This window comes from Hemicordylus capensis, chromosome 2, assembly GCF_027244095.1.
Source record: "Hemicordylus capensis ecotype Gifberg chromosome 2, rHemCap1.1.pri, whole genome shotgun sequence".
Taxonomy (NCBI): Eukaryota; Metazoa; Chordata; class Lepidosauria; order Squamata; family Cordylidae; genus Hemicordylus; species Hemicordylus capensis.
In genome coordinates this window covers 340,648,937-340,670,941 of record NC_069658.1, presented here as the reverse complement: position 1 = coordinate 340,670,941, position 22,005 = coordinate 340,648,937, and the positions used below count along the sequence as shown (strand labels likewise).

At 46.6% G+C, this 22,005-nt stretch overlaps 1 protein-coding gene across 4 annotated transcripts in view; it reads left to right on the top strand.

Annotated features, from left to right (window-relative positions):
* The window catches only part of LOC128346951 (proton-coupled amino acid transporter 1-like), a 70,749-nt gene that overhangs the window by 13,181 nt on the left and 35,563 nt on the right, over positions 1 to 22,005 (top strand). For 3 of the 4 annotated variants that reach the window (XR_008317309.1, XR_008317310.1, XM_053300797.1), the window contains exons 4-8: positions 3,439 to 3,527; positions 4,973 to 5,068; positions 11,132 to 11,216; positions 14,997 to 15,215; positions 16,830 to 16,928. Coding sequence is in view for 1 of the 4 variants with exons in the window: in XM_053300797.1 (XP_053156772.1) it covers positions 3,439 to 3,527; positions 4,973 to 5,068; positions 11,132 to 11,216; positions 14,997 to 15,215; positions 16,830 to 16,928 (588 nt within the window). In the remaining 3 variants the exon portion in view is untranslated. Of the gene's footprint in view, positions 1 to 3,438; positions 3,528 to 4,972; positions 5,069 to 11,131; positions 11,217 to 14,996; positions 15,216 to 16,829; positions 16,929 to 17,990; positions 18,229 to 22,005 lie in introns of all 4 variants that reach the window. The other variant, XR_008317311.1, reaches the window with a different exon arrangement.

The window sequence follows — 22,005 nt, the reverse complement described above, 5'->3', positions numbered from 1 at the left end:
CCAGTTTGAGTGTGGGGCTGGGGGGCTCGCTCTAAGGACTGGGGAGGGTGCTCTTACCCACACCCACCCCATGTTTTCCCCACCAGTGCTGTGTGCAAAATCGTTCCTGTGGGGCAGCAGCGTACCTCCTTGCTGCCCCAGTGCGTTGTGGACTGGAACTGCCTGATGCACGTGCAAGTGAGCACAACGTGCACCAGGCATTTCCAGTCCACCAGGGCAACAAGGAGGTGCGCTGCCGCCCTGCGGGACCAATTTTACACAGCACCAGCAGGGGAAACATGGGTGGGGGGTGTAAGAGCACTCTCCCCAGTTCTTAAAGCTACCCCCCCACACACACCTTCGAACCAGTGGGACTGCTGGACTTTTGTAAAAAGGCCTCCAAACTGGTTTTGTGGACATCCCTACCTCACATTTGTGACTTTCCAGCACACTTTGTACAAATTAAGTTGGAGACTAGAAGTTAAATGTTAAAATAAATAGTGCTTTTTTCAGTGGTATGATGCTACTTTTAAAATCTGTTCATTAGATTGTGGGGCCTTTGGGCATAGGGATCCATTTTATTCATTTATTTTTTTTTGTAAACCACCCTGAGCCATTTTTGGAAGGGCAGTATAGAAATAAAATAAAATAAAGGGCAGTATAGAAATAAAATAAAATAAATAAATAAATAAAATGCCTTAAACCTTTAAAAGGCTACGGCTTTTTTGTTTAGAAAAGAGATGACTCCGGGAAGACATGATAGAGGTGTATAAAATTATGCATGAAGTAGAGAGAATGGACAGAGAAGTTTGTCTCCCTCTCTCACGACACTAGAACCAGGGGTCATCCCATGAAACTGCAGCCCAGGAAATGGAGGACCAACAAAAGGAAGTACTGTTTCACACAGCGCATAACTAATCTGTGGAATTGTTTGCCACAGGATGTGGTGATGGCCACTAGCTTGGATGGCTTTAAAAGGGACTTAGACAAATTCATAGAGGACAGGTCTATCAGTGGCTACTAGTCTGGTTTGCTATAAGCCACCTCCAGCCTCAGAGGCAAGATGCCTCTGAATACCAGTTGCAGGGGAGCAACAGCAGGAGAGAGGGCATGCCCTCACTTCTTGCCTATGGGCTTCCCAGAGGCATCTGGTGAGCCACTGTGTGAAACAGGATACTGGACTGGACAGCAGTGTTCCCTCTAAGGTGTGCGCACATGTGCACGCTCACATTTTTTTTATGTCCGCTCAGTTAATTTTAGATCCTGCTCAGGTTTAATCAGGAAGGTCCCACTCTGAATGCATGTGCACTCACATGTCTTGATACTGCCACCCAGAACAAAACTCATTCCACACACAGACAAAAAAAATTAGAGAACACTGCTGGAAGGGCCTTGGGCCTGATCCAGCAGGACTGTTCTTATGCTCCCAATCCAAGTCCTGCGGTCATTTGTGGTCTGCAGATCAGGCCCCACTCCAGCTCCTTTGCTTTGTGAGGCGAAGATATCCACAGCTGAGAGCAAAGCCTTCATAATGCTAAAGAACAGCCTCCCTGATGAGGTTCAGGACATTTCCCTTTTAGTTAGTTCTTTGTTGTTGTTGTTGTTTTGAAGAGAGCAAAATTCACCTTTCTTGGGGCAGCAGGAGGTGGGTCTTTGGTTTTCACTGCCACTGCAAATATAATTCTATAATGTCCTGTTTTTGTGGAAAGCTTTATTGTCTCGTGTTACTAATCGTACTGTTTCAAACTTGATGTTAACCATCTTGAACTTTGGAGCGGTAGGACATAATTATTTTAAATAATAAAATATATCCATGTGCACACAAACCAGGCCCCTCTTGCTGATTAGTAAGTGGCAAACTTTGCTTGAGCAGCAGAGACTCCAACCTTTCCTTCTGAAACACTATCAAGAAACCTTCTGATAAGAGTTGTGTCATTGTTCACATATCAGCATAGGCTTATAGGATTTATACATGTGCCCTCTTGTCCAGTTGCTAAGAGGCAAAGAGTAGGGGTGTGCACGGAACTGTCTGGCCCGGTTCGGTTCGAGGCTGGACCATCCTCGAATGGAACCAGGCCAGTTCAGTCCAGCTCCCCATCGAACACGCCCCCCCCCGGTCCAGTCCATGAACTTTCTTTCTCTTTAAAAAAATCTTAAAGTTAAGGAAGTAGCCCCTTCGGGGGGCTTGCTGAAGCCGCGCGGGGTGTGTGTGTCCACGTGGGTTCCTTCTCCCCCTGCTGTCCCTCCTCATCACCGCCGCGGTTGGGTAACTGAAGCCTTTTTGGCCCTTTCGGGCCTCGGTAAGAGCAAGCGGCCACCATTTTAGGGCATTTGTGCATGCATGGTGGCTGCCAAAATGGCCGCCGCTCACTCGTACCATGACCCGAAAGGGCCAAAAAGACTTCAGTTACCCGGCCGCGGCAGTGATGAGGAGGGACAGCGGGGAAAGAGGGAACCCGCGTGGACACACACACACACACACACACACGGCTTCAGCAAGCCCCCCCAAAGGGGCTACAGGCACTTCCTTAACCTTAATTTTTTTAAAAAAAAGTTCACGGACCTGACAGACCGGACCCGGCGGTCCGGTCCCGGTCCGACGGAACCGGGGTGGTGGTGGTTCGGTACGACCACGAACCCCTAGACTGCCGGACCGGTCCGCACATCCCTAGCAAAGAGCATGTGCCTGCAGTGGATGCTGTTCTCCCCTTCCTTATCTGAGGAAGGAGTGTTCCCTTCTCCTTCCTAGTCCTCCCTTCTCTTTTGTCTGTTGAGCAGAAGAGCCATGTAGATGCAGTGTGTGTGTGTGTGTGCTCTGCTTACTCCAAAGAGGCCCTTCTGTCCAGCAGTGAGTGGGAGGACTCTTTTCTTCAGAATTGTCGTCTGGAAAAGGACTTCCCACCTGGGAGCAGGAGGCTGAGTTCTGAACTTCTTGCATGGACTAGTGGGGGAACTTTAAGGAATAATGGTACTTGCAAAGGAAACTCGGTCCTTGAGCCTGTAGCTTCCTTTCTATGGTTAGTGACCAACTCGGTGCCTTTCTTCAGCCCTTCTCTTGTTTACGGAGACCTCTGGTAGGTTGGTTTGGTGCAGGGGCTAAAAGGCTGAGCTACAATTCAGAAAGGAAGACATGTCAGCACTCTGTGTATGCTATGAACTCACTATGTGGACTTAGGCAAGACACAATTGTTCAGTCCCAGCCTCCTGCCTGCAGTGTAGAAGAAAAATACACCTAAGGGGTTGTCCTATGGATTGTAACATATTAAATTCTAAGTTGTTAGAATAACTGCATTATGCACACTATCAGCTCTTGGAACAAGAGGTCCTTTTCATTCTCTGCATAGTGTCTTCTGTTTTTGCACGTTGGAAAACTGTTTGACTTGACTGAAAAATCTTGCATGTCTCTTTCCTGCCACAAGAGCATGCTCTAAATACTCTTCTCCTTCTCGCACTATATAGTTGGGTCCCATCAGCTTGCTTGTGATTGGAATAATTGCAGTGCACTGTATGCATATCCTGGTTAAGTGTTCCCACCACTTCTGTACCAGGTAAGAAGACATGGCAAATGTTGTGGCTTCATCTTCTTTGTCAGTGTCAGTCTCCCTTTCATCCTCACCCAGAGGAGCACCTGGGTAATTTTGTAGCCTGGACCCAAAGGTCTTTGGAGGCCCTCCTGCTGCAAGTTAAGCATCATTTTGTAACATGGAGGTTCTTGAGGGCACAAACCACATCACCCAGGACAGACTAAGAAGGATTTGAGGGCCCCCAGGGGGTGTGGAGGCCCTGGACTTTGGCCCCAAAGTCCAGGGGTAAGAGCGCCTCTGTCTTCACATGTATTGTTTGAGCAGAGGTCAAGCTAAATTGCATTCTCGTACTTCTAGAACACCCCTCTTTTATTCACTCTTGTATCAGACCTGTGAGGTAGGAATAAAAATAACCTGTTTCACAAACTGGGAAACTGAAGTTGAGAGCACCATTAGCCAATGACTTCAGCTGTTCTTGACCCCAAGCATGCTGGCATTCTGTCCAATATGCACGCCGTTCTGTTTAGATGTAACTGCCTGCAGAATGGTTAATTGTGCTCTTCTACACTACAGGAGAACTTCCTGTTCTCTAAGAGGTAGCAATTTAGTGCTCTCGTTTCTTTCTGCAAAAAGGGAAATGTAATCGCACGCACATGGGGAGAACATGAATACACATACAGATTGTGCCCCATTTGGGAAGCTTTGCAAAGCAGTTGCCTCTGAATTATAGCCACAGTTCTCAATCTTTCTCTCGAGAGCTCCTTCTCTCCCCCCACCCCTGCTTCTAGCAGTTCTTCACAGGGCTAAGATATGTGATCATTGTAGCAATTCATGTTTATAGACATATTCACATATCCTCCCCTCCCCCAGAAGCTGTCAATATTACATGGTTGTAAGGTCCTCAACAAAACAGGAATTATTCCAATTCACACCCGCTTCCCTCATATGAATGTGAGATCTCAGCATGGGAAGTAGCTCTCATGTTACTGGGTATATGTGACAAGATTTCTTGTCGAGATCATGTTCCTTAGCCATAGGTAAGTAACTTGTTGCATGTTTGTTGAGCCCCAGATTGCAAGAGCATTGCATTCCCCCCCACATTCCCACCTTGAGTATGTCCATGCGAAATGACAGATGTGCTTGTCCAAGTGCTATGTTCTATAACAGGGATTCTCAGCGTCGGGTCCCCAGATGTTATTGGACTTCCAACTCTCATAATTTCCAGCCCCAATGGCCTTTGGTTGGGGATTATGGGAGTTGAAGTCCAGTAACATCTGGGGACCCAATGTTGAGAATCCCTGTTCTATAACATCTTGGCCAGGTTAAGCAGAAAAATACTGGAAATCTAGCATGATGAACAAATTCTGAAATGCCCACAAATTATGTTGCAACAGTATGTTATCCATATATGCATCTACAGCAAGCAGATCACCCCACTCAGATGTGTTTCTTTCCCACACACCAAACAGACATCAGAAACCATTTGTGGATTATGGAGATTCTGTGATGTATGGACTTGAAGCCAGTCCTAGTTCGTGGCTCAGGACTCATTCCATCTGGGGAAGGTATTTATTTTAACTACGTTTTAGATCTGTTAGTCTAGTCTATGCATGTGTAAGAGGCCAGATAGCCTTAAGCATCTTTAATAACAAATGGTGGAAGGAGCTGAAGCTTCTGTTTTAAACACTCTTCAGATAAACACAAGGCAGTCTCTGATTTCATGCATGGCAGGAGAGTGACATTTTCTTAAAACAGGCATGTTTTAATTTGTGCATCACTTACATGAATGTGGCAGGTGGAAAATTATGGTGATTCAGGTGTCGTTTATTCAGATTTCATTTATTCCCCAGAGTTCTTGCTGCGAACTTCTCAGTGCTCTCAAATATGAAAAACTTGAGTTGGTCCTTGGAAAACATTGATATAACAACTTGGTTGTAGTCATTGGGGATTAAAAGCAATTGCTGACAGATTAAATTACTCCTGAGTAGTCCTGTTGAAATTAAGTCTTCCTTTAGAGACCTTCCAGAGCAATACTATTGAGTAACTTAGTCTGGGTTAGGGGTGTAGCTACAGCTGAGCAAGGATGGGATGGGGTAGACAATTGTCCCTGGACCACTGAGGGAGGCAGGGCTCACTGGCTGGGTAACAGCTTCCTCTTTGCTCTCCCTCTTGTGCCTCTCTAAAGAGGGCGGGTGGCGGGAGGCAGGGGCCAATTCCAACCTTTCTACACCTCTGGTCTGGATGTCAGCCAATGTGTTAAAACTTCTCCTTTAACTTGCCTCCTTTTAATGAACCTCTAGTAGGCATGTGCACAACATGGAATTTGTGTTTTTGTTTTGAGCTTGAAATGAAATTCAAAATTCTCCAAATAGGGTTTTTTGGGGGGAAAGTTAAAAATTGCCCACTTGCCCATTTCTTTTGTTGGTGGGGTGCCAACCACAGTGCCTGCACTGCAGTAACATCATTGGCACAAGTTGCTCTCTTACACCCAATTATGACTCATTATGTTACTTCCTAGCATTGCAATAGCTGCCACAGCAACACCCTTACTTAGCAGCAAGCATAGCCATAAGCTCAACTAGAGCAACTTTAGCCATATTTTGACTGAGCACACCTTGCAATGCAGATTGCAGAGCAGACCAGAGTGCGTGAAGCACAAGTAAATCAAGGTCAGACATGGAGCTCATCACATCAATCGTAAAGAAATATTTTTTACAAACACACACACACACACCCCTCTGCCACTGCCTATTTTTCCGCCCCAACACTATCTCACAAACAAAACAAACCATAAGGAAGGCAGACACCCAGGTTCTGCCTTGCTCAATCTGAGATCCATCCAGCAAAACCAGATAGTTATAGCAGCAATAGCACAGCATATTATACTTGGTACTGAGAAAAGAAAATCAAACCTACCTTCCTGCATAAGAACAGCCCTGCTGGATCAGGCCCAAAGCTCATCTAGTCCAGCATCCTGTTTCACAAAGCTGGCCCACCAGAAACCTCTAGGAAGCCCACAGGCAAGAGCTAAGGGCATAATATTAGAAGTTGTATTTTCAACCCCCTTCCTAATGTTTCCAAGCATGGAACTGACCTTTTTCACAGCTGCTGCACATGGAGTCAACCCTTTCAACAAGCTGCCCATCACAACACCAAGATCTCTCTCCTGGTCAGTCACTTAACAGCTCAGATCCCATCATTGCATATGTGAAGTTTGGGGGCGGGGGGTTTGCCCCAATTTGCATCACTTTACACTTGCTAACATTGAATTTCATCTGCCATTTTGTTGCCCACTTCCCCAGTTTGGAGAGATCCTTTTAGAGTTCCTCACAATCTCTTTTGGATTTCACTACCCTAAACAGTTTGGTGTCATCTGTAAACTTGGCCACCTTGCTGCTTACCCCAAATTCTAGATCAATTATGAATGAATAAATTAAATTGCATCCTGCCTGCCACAGAGAGACAGGAGGACAGAAAGCAGTCATGGCCTGTTGCAGACAATACTGATCTAGATGGACCAATGGTCTGACAAGAAACAAATATTCTAGGCTCTTACTATGAGAAGAATTCTTGTTTGTTCTCTACTGTGTGTATATTCCACATCACAACATGCCTGCCTGCCTGAGCCTGGATAACACCATGACCCCTGATTGATGCTGGGCCCCAGCTGACAGCCTGACACATGGGTCAGGTTACTAGTCCATCATCTCATCATCGGCCATGGCAGTGGCATGCTTGCATGTCTGCATGTGTCGGCAGCACTAAAGGGCAGACTGTGACACATCTGGTTTTGAGGTTTGCCAGGGTGGAGCGAGATGCCAGTGGTGTTGCAGTGGATGTGAGTGACCACTCGTCCTCCATGGACAGCTCTGGAAAGCCCAGCAGGGGGAAGTTGGCCTTCAAGAAGACCAGCTGTTCCACCAAGCCAGCCTCCAAGCATGAGTGGTTTGGTGTCACCATGTCCCCAGCCATGGAGAACACCCTCTCACTCTAGACACTGCTCGGTGGGCATGAAAGGAACCGCCCAGCAACCATCGCCAAGTCCAGCCAGAATTGGCGATGCTTTGCCCAAAACTGGATTGGCTCAATCTCCAGGCCTGCCATCAGGTGCTGCAGAATGCATTCCTTCAGGGTTTGGTGGCCTCTGCCTGTCCCCCTGGCAAAGGCGCCAAGGTATCCCGCCAAGGTATCCCACCAGAAGGAACACTGGTGAACCACCAGGTGGAACACTGAGGCGGAACCACTTCTCATTTGGCTCTGCCAGGCACACCACACTGCTGAACTGGGAAGAGGCGGTGGTGCTGCTGCTGGGGGTAGATTGCTCACTAGCAGTAGGCGCTCCAGCACCCTCCTCCGGGTTGTGCTTCAGCTTCCTGTTCTCAGCTTGCCTGACTTCTTGAACCAGGAGGTCCCTCCACCTGGGCAGCTGGGCAGGGATGACAGTTTTGCCCTTCATCCTTGGGTCACATAGGCAGGACAAACCAGGGCTGCCAATGCACCCAAGGGTGTCATGAGCCGATCCACCACTCCAGTCCTCAGCTGATCTGCGAAGGCAATTGCTCTCTCAGTGGTCAGCGGGGATTGGAGCTAACCCATCATTTTCTCAGGGAGAAGAGAGGCAGGCAAAGCTTGGCTCAGTGTTGCTGTTTGAGCTCACAAGCCATTTGTGGCAGCAAAGAACGGCTTGAGTGCCAAGACAACCTTGGAAATCAGCCAGTCCTGGGTGGATAGGTCACACCCTTCCAAGCCACACCTCTTTGCTAGGCCATGGATGGATGGCTCTTGCTCCTGTAGGCGCTGGAGCAAGAGAGAGGTAGGTTTCCACTGGGTCGGAATATTCTGAGGGATGAAGTGTTCAAATAGGCCAAGCTCAAACGGCCTCTCCTTGAGCATCCACCTACCCTTTTCGCTCCGGTGGCAGTAAACTGCTGTTTTGCAGCACCTCTCCACAAGGGCAGCCATGGCAGCAGCAGGCTGGTGCTCAGCACTTTCAGCAGGGATGCCTCGCTTGGCCCCAGCCCCAGAAGGGCCAAGGGCATCCCGCACGACTAGGTTCAGGGTCTGTGCCACACAACGGATGGATACAAGCTGAACTGCCTTGTTGGGCCTTCACTATGTTCCTAGCATTTTCGGTCACCGTGAACCCTTGCTGAAGGTTTGGCTGCCTGGACAGCCATCTCTCCAATTGCCGATCCATGGCCACTGACAGCTCATTTGCTGTGTGCTCAGTGTTCACCACCTCTGCTTTGCTGCATGGGAGGGGCTGGCCACACCACCAGCAGTAGATGTCCCCCGCTCTCCTGCCCCCACCAGTGCACTGCGAGAGACAGGAAAGCAGCAATCAGCCCACTGTGGCTGTTCCACAGATCTGCAGTGAGGTGCACGCTGGTGTCGGCGCTGCTGTGCTCAGCAGTCCCAACACGGCTCCCTGCACACCTGGTACAGGGAGGGCACCACCTGCCTGCTGAAGGTGGTGTGTGAAGGGATTTTATAGTTGGGGGCAAGCAGTTGGAGCAGCTGGTGGAAGTCGGCTTTTTCCACCACCTGGCAACTTCCTCTGCTTGGGAGCAGGAGCTTCCCTGTGCAGGCAACTTCCCCATACATGCAACTACCCGTGCTTGGGACGAGAGCAGGAGCAGGTGCCTTGCTGCTGCTAGTCGAGGGCACACCAGGCCTATTGCTGCCAGCGGGTGTAGGAGTCCCTGGGCGATACTGTCACAGATTCTGCAGCATCCCAAATGTCAAAAGACACTTGGGGTCCTCCCCCACTACTGACCTGTGCCCTCCAGTGGATGCAGACGCCATGGGTTGGATCATCATGGCAGAGCTCAAAGTAGTCCCACACCATGCTGCCTTTGGGGCCAGTCTTGGTCCATTTTGGTGGTGATGATACTGGGGCTGCTGTTTCCTTCTGGAGGCCGCCACCACTACTGCCCTCAGTCTGGCGCTGAGAAGGTCCAGGAACAGGAAGCAGAATGTCTTCTTTGTGCTTCTCCTCAGCCTCAGACCGGAGGGTCGCACTGCCAAGGGTGGTTGGGGAGGGTGGTGAGAGTGATCTGGCTGAGCTAGCAGCCAACAGCACCTCCACTGCCACAGCAAGTGCTTCTTCTCTGTTGGTGAGGACCTCCCCCACTTCTTCCTTATCCGCCACGGCGCCTGGTGGCTGTGCTGCAGGACCACCCTTCTCCCAAAAGGAGACCCTGTGCACAACCACATCAGTGGGTACGACTCGGGGAGTAGGCCCCTCTTGCCATTGCCCACCATGACCAAGCATCACCCCTCACTCTGCCTGCCACTCTGCTCCTGGCTCTGCCTTGCACCCTCCTGGATATCTTGGGTTTTTCCAATACAAGCCCTAACTCTGATGGGGAGAGAGAAGAAGCACCTTTAAGGCATGTATTTTAAAAGGAGGCATGGGGGTGTTCTATTTCTGCTGTGTGCACCACACACTGTGCTATCTGGAACACTGTAGTGCAAACACAGAAGTAAGAAAAATCAAATCCCAGAAAACATAAAGAAGCTGGCTTTATTTGGGGAGGGGTGAGGTGGAGTGGAGGGGAGCGAAGAACAATAGGGTAAGTTGAAGAAGGGGATTACTGTGGCCTCTCCTAACCCACCCCTCCTGTCCTACAGTTCTAGTGCCTACTAGCACCTAAAACCCCTTCCCAAAACTAGGCAGGCAGGCACCCACACACCCCAAAAATAAAATTTTTTTAAAAGTTTTTTTGCGGGGAAGGATGACCAGAAAACACCAGCAGGAAACAAACAAAGAGAGCCTGGCAGGCTGGGCAATCACACAGCAGCAGTAAAGGTGCAACTTGGGGCTGCAAAAGAAATAAGCAGCACATCACCCCAGTTATTAAAGCCACTGGGCGGCTGGCTACAATCAAGAAGAAGAAGAAGAAATCCATAGAAGAAGAAAAACTCAAAGCAGCACCCAGTTAAAGCCACTGGGGCTTCTGGTACTTTTTTTTTTTTTTAAGGAAAAAAGAAACAGTTGTTGGCACTACAAATTAAAAGGGGAGTGGGGGATAAGCGCACAGATAAGCCCAGCAGGCACCCTCTGTCTCTCTCTCTTCACTGGGCAAGGCAGGCAGTACCACCAGTCTGCTCTCTGCTGTAGTCTCTGTCTGATCCTTCCTCCTCCTGTTTAAAAGAGATGTTTTGTAAGGCTCTGCCTCAAGTCCCAATCCCCTTAAATACATTTTGAAACTCCCTCCTTTGGCCTCCCCCGCCCCCCCCTCCAGCCAATGGGGGCACAGTTGCCCATGACAACACTTGATTTGTATGATAACAAGCCAACCAATCAGCAAGGAGATCTCAAGCCAATCGAAAGCCAGTGCCAGAAAACCAATCAGCAAGGGAAAAAACAGGCATCCCATATGGTGCTCAACAGAGTCATATTGTTTTGAGCTCAAAACAGGCCCTTTATTTTAAGGGTGTTCTGTTTTGAGCTCAAAATGTTTTGTGCATCTCTAACATTTAGCCAACAGGCTTTCAAATTTTGGTAACCGCTAGAGCTAGAAATATGAAAAAAGACAGTTGCACTTCTGGCAGTGTTTCTTGGAGTGTGAATTGTTGCAAAAGTAACAATTTCATCCCCCGAAATCATATCTTATTCTTTTCAGGTACCTTGTGAGTTTTTTCTTGATAGTCACTCAGTTGGGATTCTGCTGTGTATATTTTGTCTTCATAGCAGACAATCTGAGACAGGTAAGACTTAAATTTTTGCAGGGTGTAATGTCTAAAGAGAAGCCACCTAATGGCGCAGTGGGGAAGTAACTTGCCTAGGGTACCCAGAATGTTGGGGGCAATATGCTAAATCATTGTAAACCGCTTAGAGAGCTTCTAGCTATAGAGCGGTATATAAATGTAAGTGCTATTGCTATTGCTAGGGAGCAAGAGGGTGCTGGTTCAAATTCCCACTAGTATGTTTCCCACAATATGGGAAACACCAATATTGGGCAGCAGCGATATAGGAAGGTGCTGAAAGGCATCAACTCCTACTGCGCAGGAGAAGGCAATGGTTTGTCTACCGTTGCCACCGGTTCTTCTGGTGGCTACTCAGGGACGGGACTTCTCCATTGCTGCCCCAAGGCTTTGGAACACACTTCCTGCTGAAATAAGAGCCTCCCCATCTCTTACAACTTTTAAAAAGGCAGTCAAGACACATTTGTTCACCCAGGCTTTTAATTAGATACTGTTTTAATAGTTCAACTAGCTGATCCTGCACAGAGCATCTGTGCGGCAGTACACTGCCCCCACCTTCTGCCCTACTCCCCTCCCCCCAAGTCCTCTGCCCCAGTCCCCTCTCTTCCAAGCCTTCTGCCCCAGCTTGCTCCCTCCTCCGTTTCCCCCTCTTTCTCTCTCTCATTCGTGCTTCCCCCCGCCCCCGCCTCCGCATTTTAGCCTGCTTGTGTTTTCCCTGCTGGCTGTTGCTGCCGCCTCCTTCCTCCAGTCCCTGGTGTCAGGCAGCCAAGCGTTCAGCCGGCTCCTTCCTGCACGGCCCTCTCTCTAGAGAGCATCTTCCGAAGCGGCCAGCCATTTGTCTCTGCCCAGCCAGGCTCCACAACTTTCTCTCCCCTCAGCTTCCCCACTCCCTTCTGCCCCAGTCCGTTCAGTTCTCCTCTCCACTTGCCCCCTTTCTTTCCTTCCCTTCCCTCCCCAAGCGGCCACTTCCCTACGCAGCCAACTGCTGCCCAGCCAATCCGGCACCTCCACCACCCAGCCGATCCGCCGGGTTGCAGGGATGCACCCCCACAGAGGCACGTCTACGAGAATTAATATAATAGATAGTTTTAACATTTTAAATTTTAAGTTGTTGTAATGTTTTAACCTTTTTATTTGTTGTTTTTATTTTCTTATTGTAAACCACCTAGAGACTTGCGTTTTGGGCAGTATACAAAATGTGTTAAATACTTTAATGTCTAAAGGCAGAATAGGTAAGAGTTCAGAAATCAAAGAACACTTCCAACTTCATTCTCGGGAACGGACAGAGAAGATCCTTGTTTCCATAACTAGAGTTGTCCTCACTGGCAAAAACCCCCCACCCCTCCTTGTATTCCCATTTTATTTGTGTCAAATGAGTGGCTTAGCTATGATAAGTAAAAACCTAGGGTCGTCTTACAAATTAATCTCTTCTCTTTATCTATGGTTGATGTATTGCTCATATTTTTGTCCTAGAACAGAATGCAACTCTCCTTTTAGATGTATAGTATCCAAGATATATTGTGAAATATTTGCATTCACACACCTACAAATAGGCTGCCAGCAGAGCAGCCCCATCAGAGTAGACCAAATGTATCACGATAAAGTCATGGCTGAAGTGTGTAATCTTTTGCTGACAGTAGCAAGAAATTAATGCAGGAGGCATGTTAGGAGGATGGCAATGTATTGTTTTTTGGCCATTTGCCATCCACTTCTGTGGCGCAACAGCTGGCCTTTGTGGTGATTACTCTTGCTTTGAGGTTGTGTCTACGTACGTACTTTGCTTCTCTCTCTCTCCACCACCTCCATAGCTTCTCAAAATTCATGTTGACTAAGAATGCTCCTAGATAAGAATTGGTTAGTAATTTACTATACTGAGGTTCCTAAGTATGTGTGGCAAAGCCCTGTCTCGGTTTCAAGCCATGTTCTGTTGCAGAACATAGTTGTATTTTGATAACAATGAATTTGGTGTGTAGATGATCCAGTTGCATAATGTGAAAATTAAGTGACTGGGCTTTATTATTTATTTAAAATATTTATACCGCACCCCTCCAGTACACTACTGCTCGGGGCAGCTCTCAACATTAATAAAATAGATACAATATACTGTAAAGTAAAAGATTAATAAAGTTAAAGAAGTTAAAAACCACACTAAAACCACATTTAAAATTACAGATTTTAAAAGTTTTGAATTTAAAAGTTAATAAAAAGCTAAAAACTGAGAACTATTTTTTTTAACCTACCAGATATAAGCGGCAGATTAAAACATTTAAAAGCCTCTTTTAAAAAGAAGTCTTTAATTGTTTTTTTTTTTAAAACATTGAGGGAGGGAGCATGGCAAAGCTCTTCCAGGAGGGCATTGCAAAGCAGAGGGGCCACAACTGATAAGGCCCTGTCTCTAGTCCCCGCCAGCTGAATCTCTGTTAGTAATTGTGAGCAGGGTCTGAGATGCCCAGTAGAGTGCCCTGGCAGGTTCATATGGACGAATGCAGTCCAACAGGTACCCCAGCCCCAAGCCATGTAGGGCTTTAAAGGTCAAGACCAGCACCTTGAATCCAGCAAGGAAGGGGACCAGTATCCAGTGAAGCTGCTGCAAGTTGGTGCAGCACTCACAAAGTGACTTGTGCCCTTGAACATCCTTGAAGCAGTGTTCTGAACCAGCTGAAGCTTCCAAACTGTATCCAAGGGCAACCCCACGTAGAGCAAATTAGATCAGTAGTCCAACTTACATGTTACCAAAGCAAATGCTATTGGCTTCTCAACTTTCAGCTTAGTTTGAAAAGGTGATTTAAAGGGGTGTGTTTGTTTAAAAATTAAAAAAACCTCTTCAGTTTAATGCAACATACAGTGTATGATTCTCCTTAACACATGTTACACAAACATCAAACCCTGTTGTAGCATGATGATACAGATTTTTTTTTTAAATTGAGCAGAGCAGGAATAAACTTGCAGAGTATATTGAGTGCATTTAAAAGTGAAAAGAATACAATTTCCATATGAGTTTCTTTGTGGTCCATTCCAGTCCATTGAGTTTTAAATGGCTTTCTGTGGATCGAGAAAAATCATAGGATAGACACTATATCCCATCAACACCAGTTTGTTGTGTACTGAGAAACATGAAACTACCTTCATCTTGCCAGCATAGGTGTCTGTCTTCTCCTGACTTTGATTTGTTGGTTGAACAGGTTTTATTTTTTTCCTTTTTTGAATCTCATCAAAGTGCATTTCTGTTCATTCATCTGAATTCCTGATTTTTTTTCAGGGCATTCAGATGGTTCAGTGGTGAATACAGCTTTCCAGTAAAAAGTCTAGTACAGCTTGGTGCACTCTCATTCTGATCCAGATTTCAATTCATGTGATGGGCTCAGTGTTGGCTTAAAGAAGCAGATATGTTTGATTCACCAGGACAAGCAAAAGCAGAAGGGGGAGGTATAGGCTTGCTTTAAAGCGGCTTAGGGAAGCAAACTGGGCTGCACTCCTGTTTATGATGTGCTGTATCTGTCTATTCTATCCAGGGAATGTCAGGAACAGTCAAACCCTTTTGAACTGTAGGAAGTGTCAAGGATACTTGCCCAAGGGAAAACTATGTAAAGGCTGCCTTTTCTGAGCCCCAGAGTTATTGTTTGGTTAAAACAGAGATCTCGAATAGTTTGATGTATGCAAACTATATTCTGGCTGCTTATAATCCTATGATTGTCAAATACTCTCCTACAACAGGAGAGTGACAATGAAGCAAAATCAGCCTCTTCATAAACAATATTTCCCCAACTTCCTCTTGATTCTTAGGTGGTTGCTGCTGCTAATGGTACAACAAACAACTGCAATGCCAATGAAACTGCATTGTTGGCTCCAACCATGGACTCCCGGTTATACATCTTGTCTTTGTTGCCATTTATGATCGCGCTCACCTTCATCCAGAATCTCAGGATCCTTTCAGTCTTCTCCATGCTGGCCAATATAATGATGTTTATCAGCCTGGTAATTATATACCAGTATATTGTCATGGTACGTAGAAAGACCAATGTAGAAATGGCTGCGGAAGGGGAAAGGGGCTTCATGAAGGGATGTGAAAAGGCGTTGGAAATCAATTACTTGGGTAGTACATAAGAACAGAAGAACACCCCTTCCAGCCTGTTTCGCACAGTGGTCCACCAGATGCGGCTGGAAGCCTATAGGCAGGAGTTGAGGGCATGCCCTCTCTGTCCTGTTGTTACTCCCCTGCAACTGGTACTCAGAGGCATCCTGCCTTTGAGGCTGGAGGTGGCCTATAGCCCTCCAACTAGTAGCCAATGATAGACCTCTCCTCCATGAAGTTATCCAAACCCTTCTTAAAGTAGTGCTCTGGAGGGGGCTGAGATATGATGAAGGAAGGGCAGAGAGAACATCCTGTGGAGTCAGACCATTGTCCATCTGGCTCAGTATTGTCTACTCTGACTGGCAGCAGCTGTCCAGGGTATCAGACAGGGCTCTTTCCCAACCCTGCCTGGAGGGTTGGGAAAAAGGGATTGTCAGGGATTGAACTTGGAACCTTTTTCATGCAAAACATATGCTCAACCACTGAGAGATTTTCCTTCTCAAAGAATTCAGTAGCTGGGCAAGGAGGAACAAACCAGAACATAAATCACGTTTTTAGCCCAGTGGGATGGAAAGGGACCACATTTCCACACTCTTGTAGGGAGAAGCAATATGGCTTGGCCACAAAATGCCTTTAGGGAACAAAGAAGAGGGGGAAAATTAATATTATCAACTTCAGTTGTGGCATGCTTGCTAACAGGGATGTGCATGATTGAGGTTTGCGCATTCGTTTGTAAATGAACCAGTTTGTGCTGGTTCGGCCCAACCATGAACCAGTCCGGTGATTTGAATGTGGCATCTGTTGGGGGGGGAGGCACGCAGTGGCCTGTGTGATTGCCGCTCCGTACAGCTTCCTGCTGCAGCAGCAGCACTCCCCCCAACAGCCCGGGCATGGCAACAGCATGGCACCAGCATTCGCATGGCATCCACACGTGCGTGGAAGCCATGTGTGTGGCCAGCATGGTGCTGCTGACCCCACACATGGTTTCCATGCATGCACAGAAGCCATGTGTATGCTGGTGCTGTGCCTGTGCCACTGGCACATGTGGGCTGTTGAGAGGACTGCCACTGCAGCATTGAGTGGCAGTCACACAGGTAAGGACCTGCTGTACTCTTTTAAAGGTGTGCTGACACCCCCATCCCCACACTCAGGCCTCCGAATCAGTTCGTGGTTTGGCTGAACCAGTACGAACTGGGTCCTTACAAAACTACTTGCTAAAGAGACTGGCTGCTAATGGCGTAGCAGAACTGCTCTAGGTAACCTTTTGGGTGTGTGTGTGTGTGTGTGTGTGTGTGTGTGTGTGTGTGTATATATATATATATATATATATATATATATATATATATATATATATATATATATATACATACATACACATACATACACACACACACACACATGCACACTAGGTGTCGATGGCTAGTAGTGAGCTGTGAGATTTATAGATATTAGTGGCTTCATGCATCCTGATTGGAAGTGAGGGAAACCTTCTCAAACCATGCTCTCAAATCTCAACAACTGCCTTTCCCTTTTCCTGTTGTCAGGACATTCCAGATCTTAGCCATCTACCTCTGGTGTCGGGGTGGAAGACATACCCTCTGTTTTTTGGCACAGCTATCTTTGCTTTTGAAGGCATCGGAGTGGTAAGTCTTGTCTCGTGTCTGCTTGCTTTGCTGGGAGATGTGTGTGTGTGTGTGTGTGTACTCTTTATAGCCTGCCTTTTAGGCACAAAGGGGCTTACAAAAAGTGGCAATGCTGCAATAAAACACAAATATAAACGTATTGTGGAATGTGCTTAAGCTTAGTTACAGTCTCATGCTACTGTATAATATAGCATTGTACCTAAGATACGCCATTTTCAGGCCAGTGGAGGAAGCTTTTGCGCCTTTCCTTATGCTGCAACCTGGTGGGAATCACTGCATGTCACCATAGAACTGGAAGGGACCTTGGGAGTCTTCTAGATTAGCCTCTGCTCAGTGCAGGAATCTGCTACAACATCCCTGACAGCCTCTGTTTGCAAACTTTGAGAAAGAGGGCCCACTGCGACAGGAGGACACAGTTGTTCCTTGGAGCAGAGGAGCAAGATGAGCCTGTCCTTGCCAGGCTGATGGAGGCTGGCAGGACACCAAGACTGCCTCTGCTGCAGCCTGGTGGAAATGTTAGAATTGAATGGCGTGAGAGAGTCCTTTGGCAGCCCTTCTCTGATCAGCTGTGGACTCGGCAATCCTTCCAGAGCAGCCCTGTGCCTGTTTACTCAGAAATGAATCCCACAGTGTTCATTGGGGCTTATTCCCAAATAAATTTGCATCAGATGGCAGCCTTCGTTACCTGGCTGCTGAGTGTATGTGAGGTTGGTGACCTTGTGCGTCAGGCTGGTCAGGGACTTACTCCTTGCTTCAGCTCTAGACACTGGAGAGAAACCACATTGCAGTATGTTGATGATAAGCTGTTGCTTTTGGCCTAGCGTGGTAATGCCTTACTGGTTTGGGATCAAACACTTCCAGATTGGCCTTTCTAGTTCAAGGTGCTCATTTGAAATGCACTTGTAGCACAGTACAGTGGCGTGGGTGAATGAACTTACCTGAATAGCTTTAGTCTTTGTAGCTGCCTTGTGGGAGCAGAGTGAAAGGGAAATGGAAATGTTTGATCTTTCCTGTCCCTTTTTCCCCTCTTGCCTCAGGTCACTGGTCTCTTTTATCTCTCAGTGGTTTAGGTTCCATTTCCTGGTGTGGTAATTTTGTTTTCTGAGATGCATTAGCTGAAGAAGCGCTGCTTCAAGAACAGGGAAAGCAATAGCACAGACCTCTTCAGCACCAGCTAGACCTCAGCCAGAGCACTGGGTTCCATTTTGGTTTGCCCTGTTGAGAAGGATATCGATGAATTGGTGAAGATTCAGAGGAGAGTAAGAAAGATGGTAAAGGTTCGAGACCAGGAAGGAGCTAGGTATGTTTAGTGAGGGGTGGGCAGGGAGAGAGAATTGTGGGGGTGGCATTAAAGTCTTCAAAGGCAAAGGAGAGCATACCACTGAGGGTGGATGAGTGGCAAAGAGGCTATGTTGTAGTGAAGGACATTTAGGCAGGGAACTTGCTGGCCTTCTAACTGCAGTAATCAAGCAGTAGAGGCCAGAGTTTATTATGGTCCATTGATAGAGTAAATACAAAACAGAAAAACAGTAAAAGATTCAAGTCTAAAAGACATGACTCAGGGTGTGCAGAATACAAAGTTCAGATATCTTGTGATGAGTACAAATAGCTGCAGAAATGAATTTTGCTACCCTTTCAGTAGATCAGTGAAGGCAGCTGATTTACACATTTATGGAATCTTCTGCTCTGGAGATTGTGAAAGCAATGGATAGCATAGCCCAGTATAATATAGCTTAATGGAAGAGACTGGATTTCATGTGTTGATCTGCGTATGTACTGTGCGGAGAAAAGAAATCTGAATTTGATAATCAGAATAAACTCATGCAAGCTAAAAAAGTGTATAGTAATTTAGAAACAGAGTTATACAAGTGGATGTCTATATTATCAAAAGGTAGAATAGTGATTGATTAATGCTTCTGATGATGGAACATATTGAATCGGGGACTTGCAGATGTCATCCACCATTACCTGCATTTGATCTGTGAATCCATTCTATATCAAGAGTCTTCCTTTTTTTGTAATATACAAATGGACATACATTCAGAATTTTGTTCATAAGAGCACATACACTTCTGCTGTATGTTCTATACCCAGAGAGTTCCCCATTGCAAGGAAGATGATACCTTTTAAAAAATTCTACCACAAGTAAACTAGTTGTACTCTCTGATGGCAACTGTGGTTGTCTTGGTCTTTGCAGTGTGTATAAGTTTGTCTCCTGTGTATTATAGGGAGCATTATGGGTTCATGCAGTATACAGGCGTATGCCTTTCAGTACAGCACATAGGTGTGTGTCATCTATAGCGGGAAACATTTTTTGGCCAGGACTCCGATGACAGAGAACAAAGAGGAACAACAGGTTTTAGATCACTTGCAGGGAAAAAGGAATAAAGAATTGTGGTCATGAGAAAGGGAGAAGGCTGGCAGTGCTGAAAGTTGATCCACTAAGCATTGGCACATAAGGGGGAGGACGCAACAGAGGGTGTGGATGGAATACTACTAAATGGCTCTTCTTATCTTTACGGGAGTTGGGGCACTGTGTCAATACAGAAGCCAAAAGCTCAAAGTTCATTAAGATACCAGCCTTGTTACAGAACATCCTGCACAGTGTAGCAGTGCTCCTTAAAGGCAGTAATATGTGTACCATATGTCCTGGCAAGGTTAATAAGGCTGGCAAGTAAGAAGAGGAAGAGATTAAAAGCTGTCTTGGGTTACTGCCTTCCTGCAGGTATCTCCTCTAAAAAGAGCACTTCAGAAATGGTCCTTTTAAAAATAAATAAACCCAAGGTGCTTCTGATGTACCAGTAATGAAAACTCCCCATAATTAACTATAACAGATTAAAAACTCAGTTTTGTGAAGAGATGAGGTTCCTATACATTTTTGTTTTTAAAAAGCCACAGAACCAAGGAAATGGCAGCTGGACTAGTCAGTACTTATACGACCACTGCTTTGTGTTCAGCTTTGCTTTCATTTATTTGTCTAGCCCTTTAAAAAAGTAATTAAGTCATGTGTCCCATTACATAGTCCTATGCAAATGAGCCCTGAGCGTTAAATTATCCATTGCGAAAGGAAACAGTTCTCTGTGTGTGTTAGGGGTGTGCACAAAACCAGCTGGCCTGGTTTGGTTTGAATTTGTACTGGGACAGTTTGGTTTTGCCCCCCATTGAACCCCCAGGGTTCAGTTGGGGGGATGCAAGTCTTTTTTTTTTAATAGTTTAGTACTTACCCCCTCTGGGGGGCTTCACTGAGGCTGTTGTGGTGGAGAGGTCTGTGGAGGTTCCAGCTCCCGTGCCCCCCGCCGGCCTTCCTCATGCCAAAACCACCCAGTTTGGGCGTTCAGCCCTTTCTTGGCTTTTCCCCCTTCATGGTGGCTGTTTTGGAGGCTGCCAGACATGTGCAGTGGGCCTCTGCATGACCTGGGTCATGACGCAGCCACGCAGGGGACCATTGCGCATGTGCAGCATCCTCCAAAATTGCTACCACGAAGGGAGAAAGGCCCAGAAAGGGCTGAAGAACATCCGAACTGGATGGTTTTTGGCACAAGGAAGGCCAGCAGGGAGAGGGGGAACCTCCATGGAACCCCCTGCCTGTGGCCTCAGAGAAGCCCCCCGAGGGGGAAAGTACCAAAAAAAATGTGTGTTTAAAAATGAGAGCGACCGAATGGGCGGGGGGTGGGTTGGTCGGTTTGGGGTCAGACCAAACGGCGTGGTTCGATTCGACTCCGAACTGTTGAACTGAACCAGTTTGACATCAAATACGTTCAGTGTCAAACCTGTTTGCACATCCCTAGCGTTTGTCCTAAATAGAACTCTTCACGATGCCCAATTTCTAGCCTACACGATCTAGGTGGGTTTTTCATGTACACTTAAACTATTGGTGGTGAGTTGTTAACTCTTTGTGCTCTTTTTTTCTCTTTAAAAAAAAAATAGGAGGGCCTCGATATTCGCGGAGGTTCCATTCCCAACTGCAGCTGTGAATATGGAAAACGTGAATATCGAGCCATTGGGGCTATGGGATGGGGTGGGGGCGGGTTAAGCTTCCCAATTAGGAAAATCATCCAAAATCGGCCAAACTTTGGGGGGAAATGCAGGGGGAAGCTGCTTTCACTGGTCCCCTTGAGTTGAGCTGTGCCCCTAATTCGCCGAAAATCATGGGTTTTAAACATTTTTAATAAACTGGAGCCATTTTGAGGCTTGAACACAAAATGGCAACCGGAAATGACGTCAGAGGCCATCCCTGAACTGCAAGTATGCAGAATTAACCCCTTATTTCCTGATTTCCCCCTGCGTATACCAAAGTCAGGTGTTAATTACCCGACCGCAGACACATGAATCAGCGGATATAGAGTCTGGATATCTAGGTTCTACTGTATATAAAGGCTCCAAATGGATGTAATGGAGTGTCTAATGAAGCATTATGTAGTTTTGCTACATCAAACTGAGGAGACAGTTTTTCAAAAAATGTAACTATGCAAACATGTCTGGTTTCTCCTTTGTTCTCTCTAAAAACATGGGCTCCATCCACTGAAAGACAGCCTATTTAGAACCAACACAGAGAACTGCTTCCTTGCACAATGCATGATTTAACATACAGAGCTAATTTGCACAGAATCATGTGATGGGACACATGATTTAATGACCTTTTTAAAGATAGATAGATAAATGTGAGAGAGATGGATAAATCCATTTCCCTTAGTCAAAACAAACCTCAGTGTGCAGAGAAATGTTACTGCTCTAGCTGCTCAGGATCATCAAACCATGCTTTGAGGAGTAGGTGTGTGCACGGAACCGTTTTTGGTGGTTCACTTCAGATTTAAACCGAACCACCAGTCCAGGAACTGGTTTGGTAGAACCAGCCAGCAGTTCAGTTAGTCCAATTGAACATGCATGACCTGGTTCAAGGGGCAATGCTTGTAAAGGGGAACCTTGCCTTTAAAAGGTTTCTAAGGGTGGTTCTAAGGCAGCGGCAAGGGTGGCTAAGGGTGGCTGAAAGCAGGGCACCTTATTGCTGCCAGTTTCTTTAAACCCCAGCGCTCACTCAGCAGCACAGCCCATGCTACTGCCGCGCAAGCCTTAATGC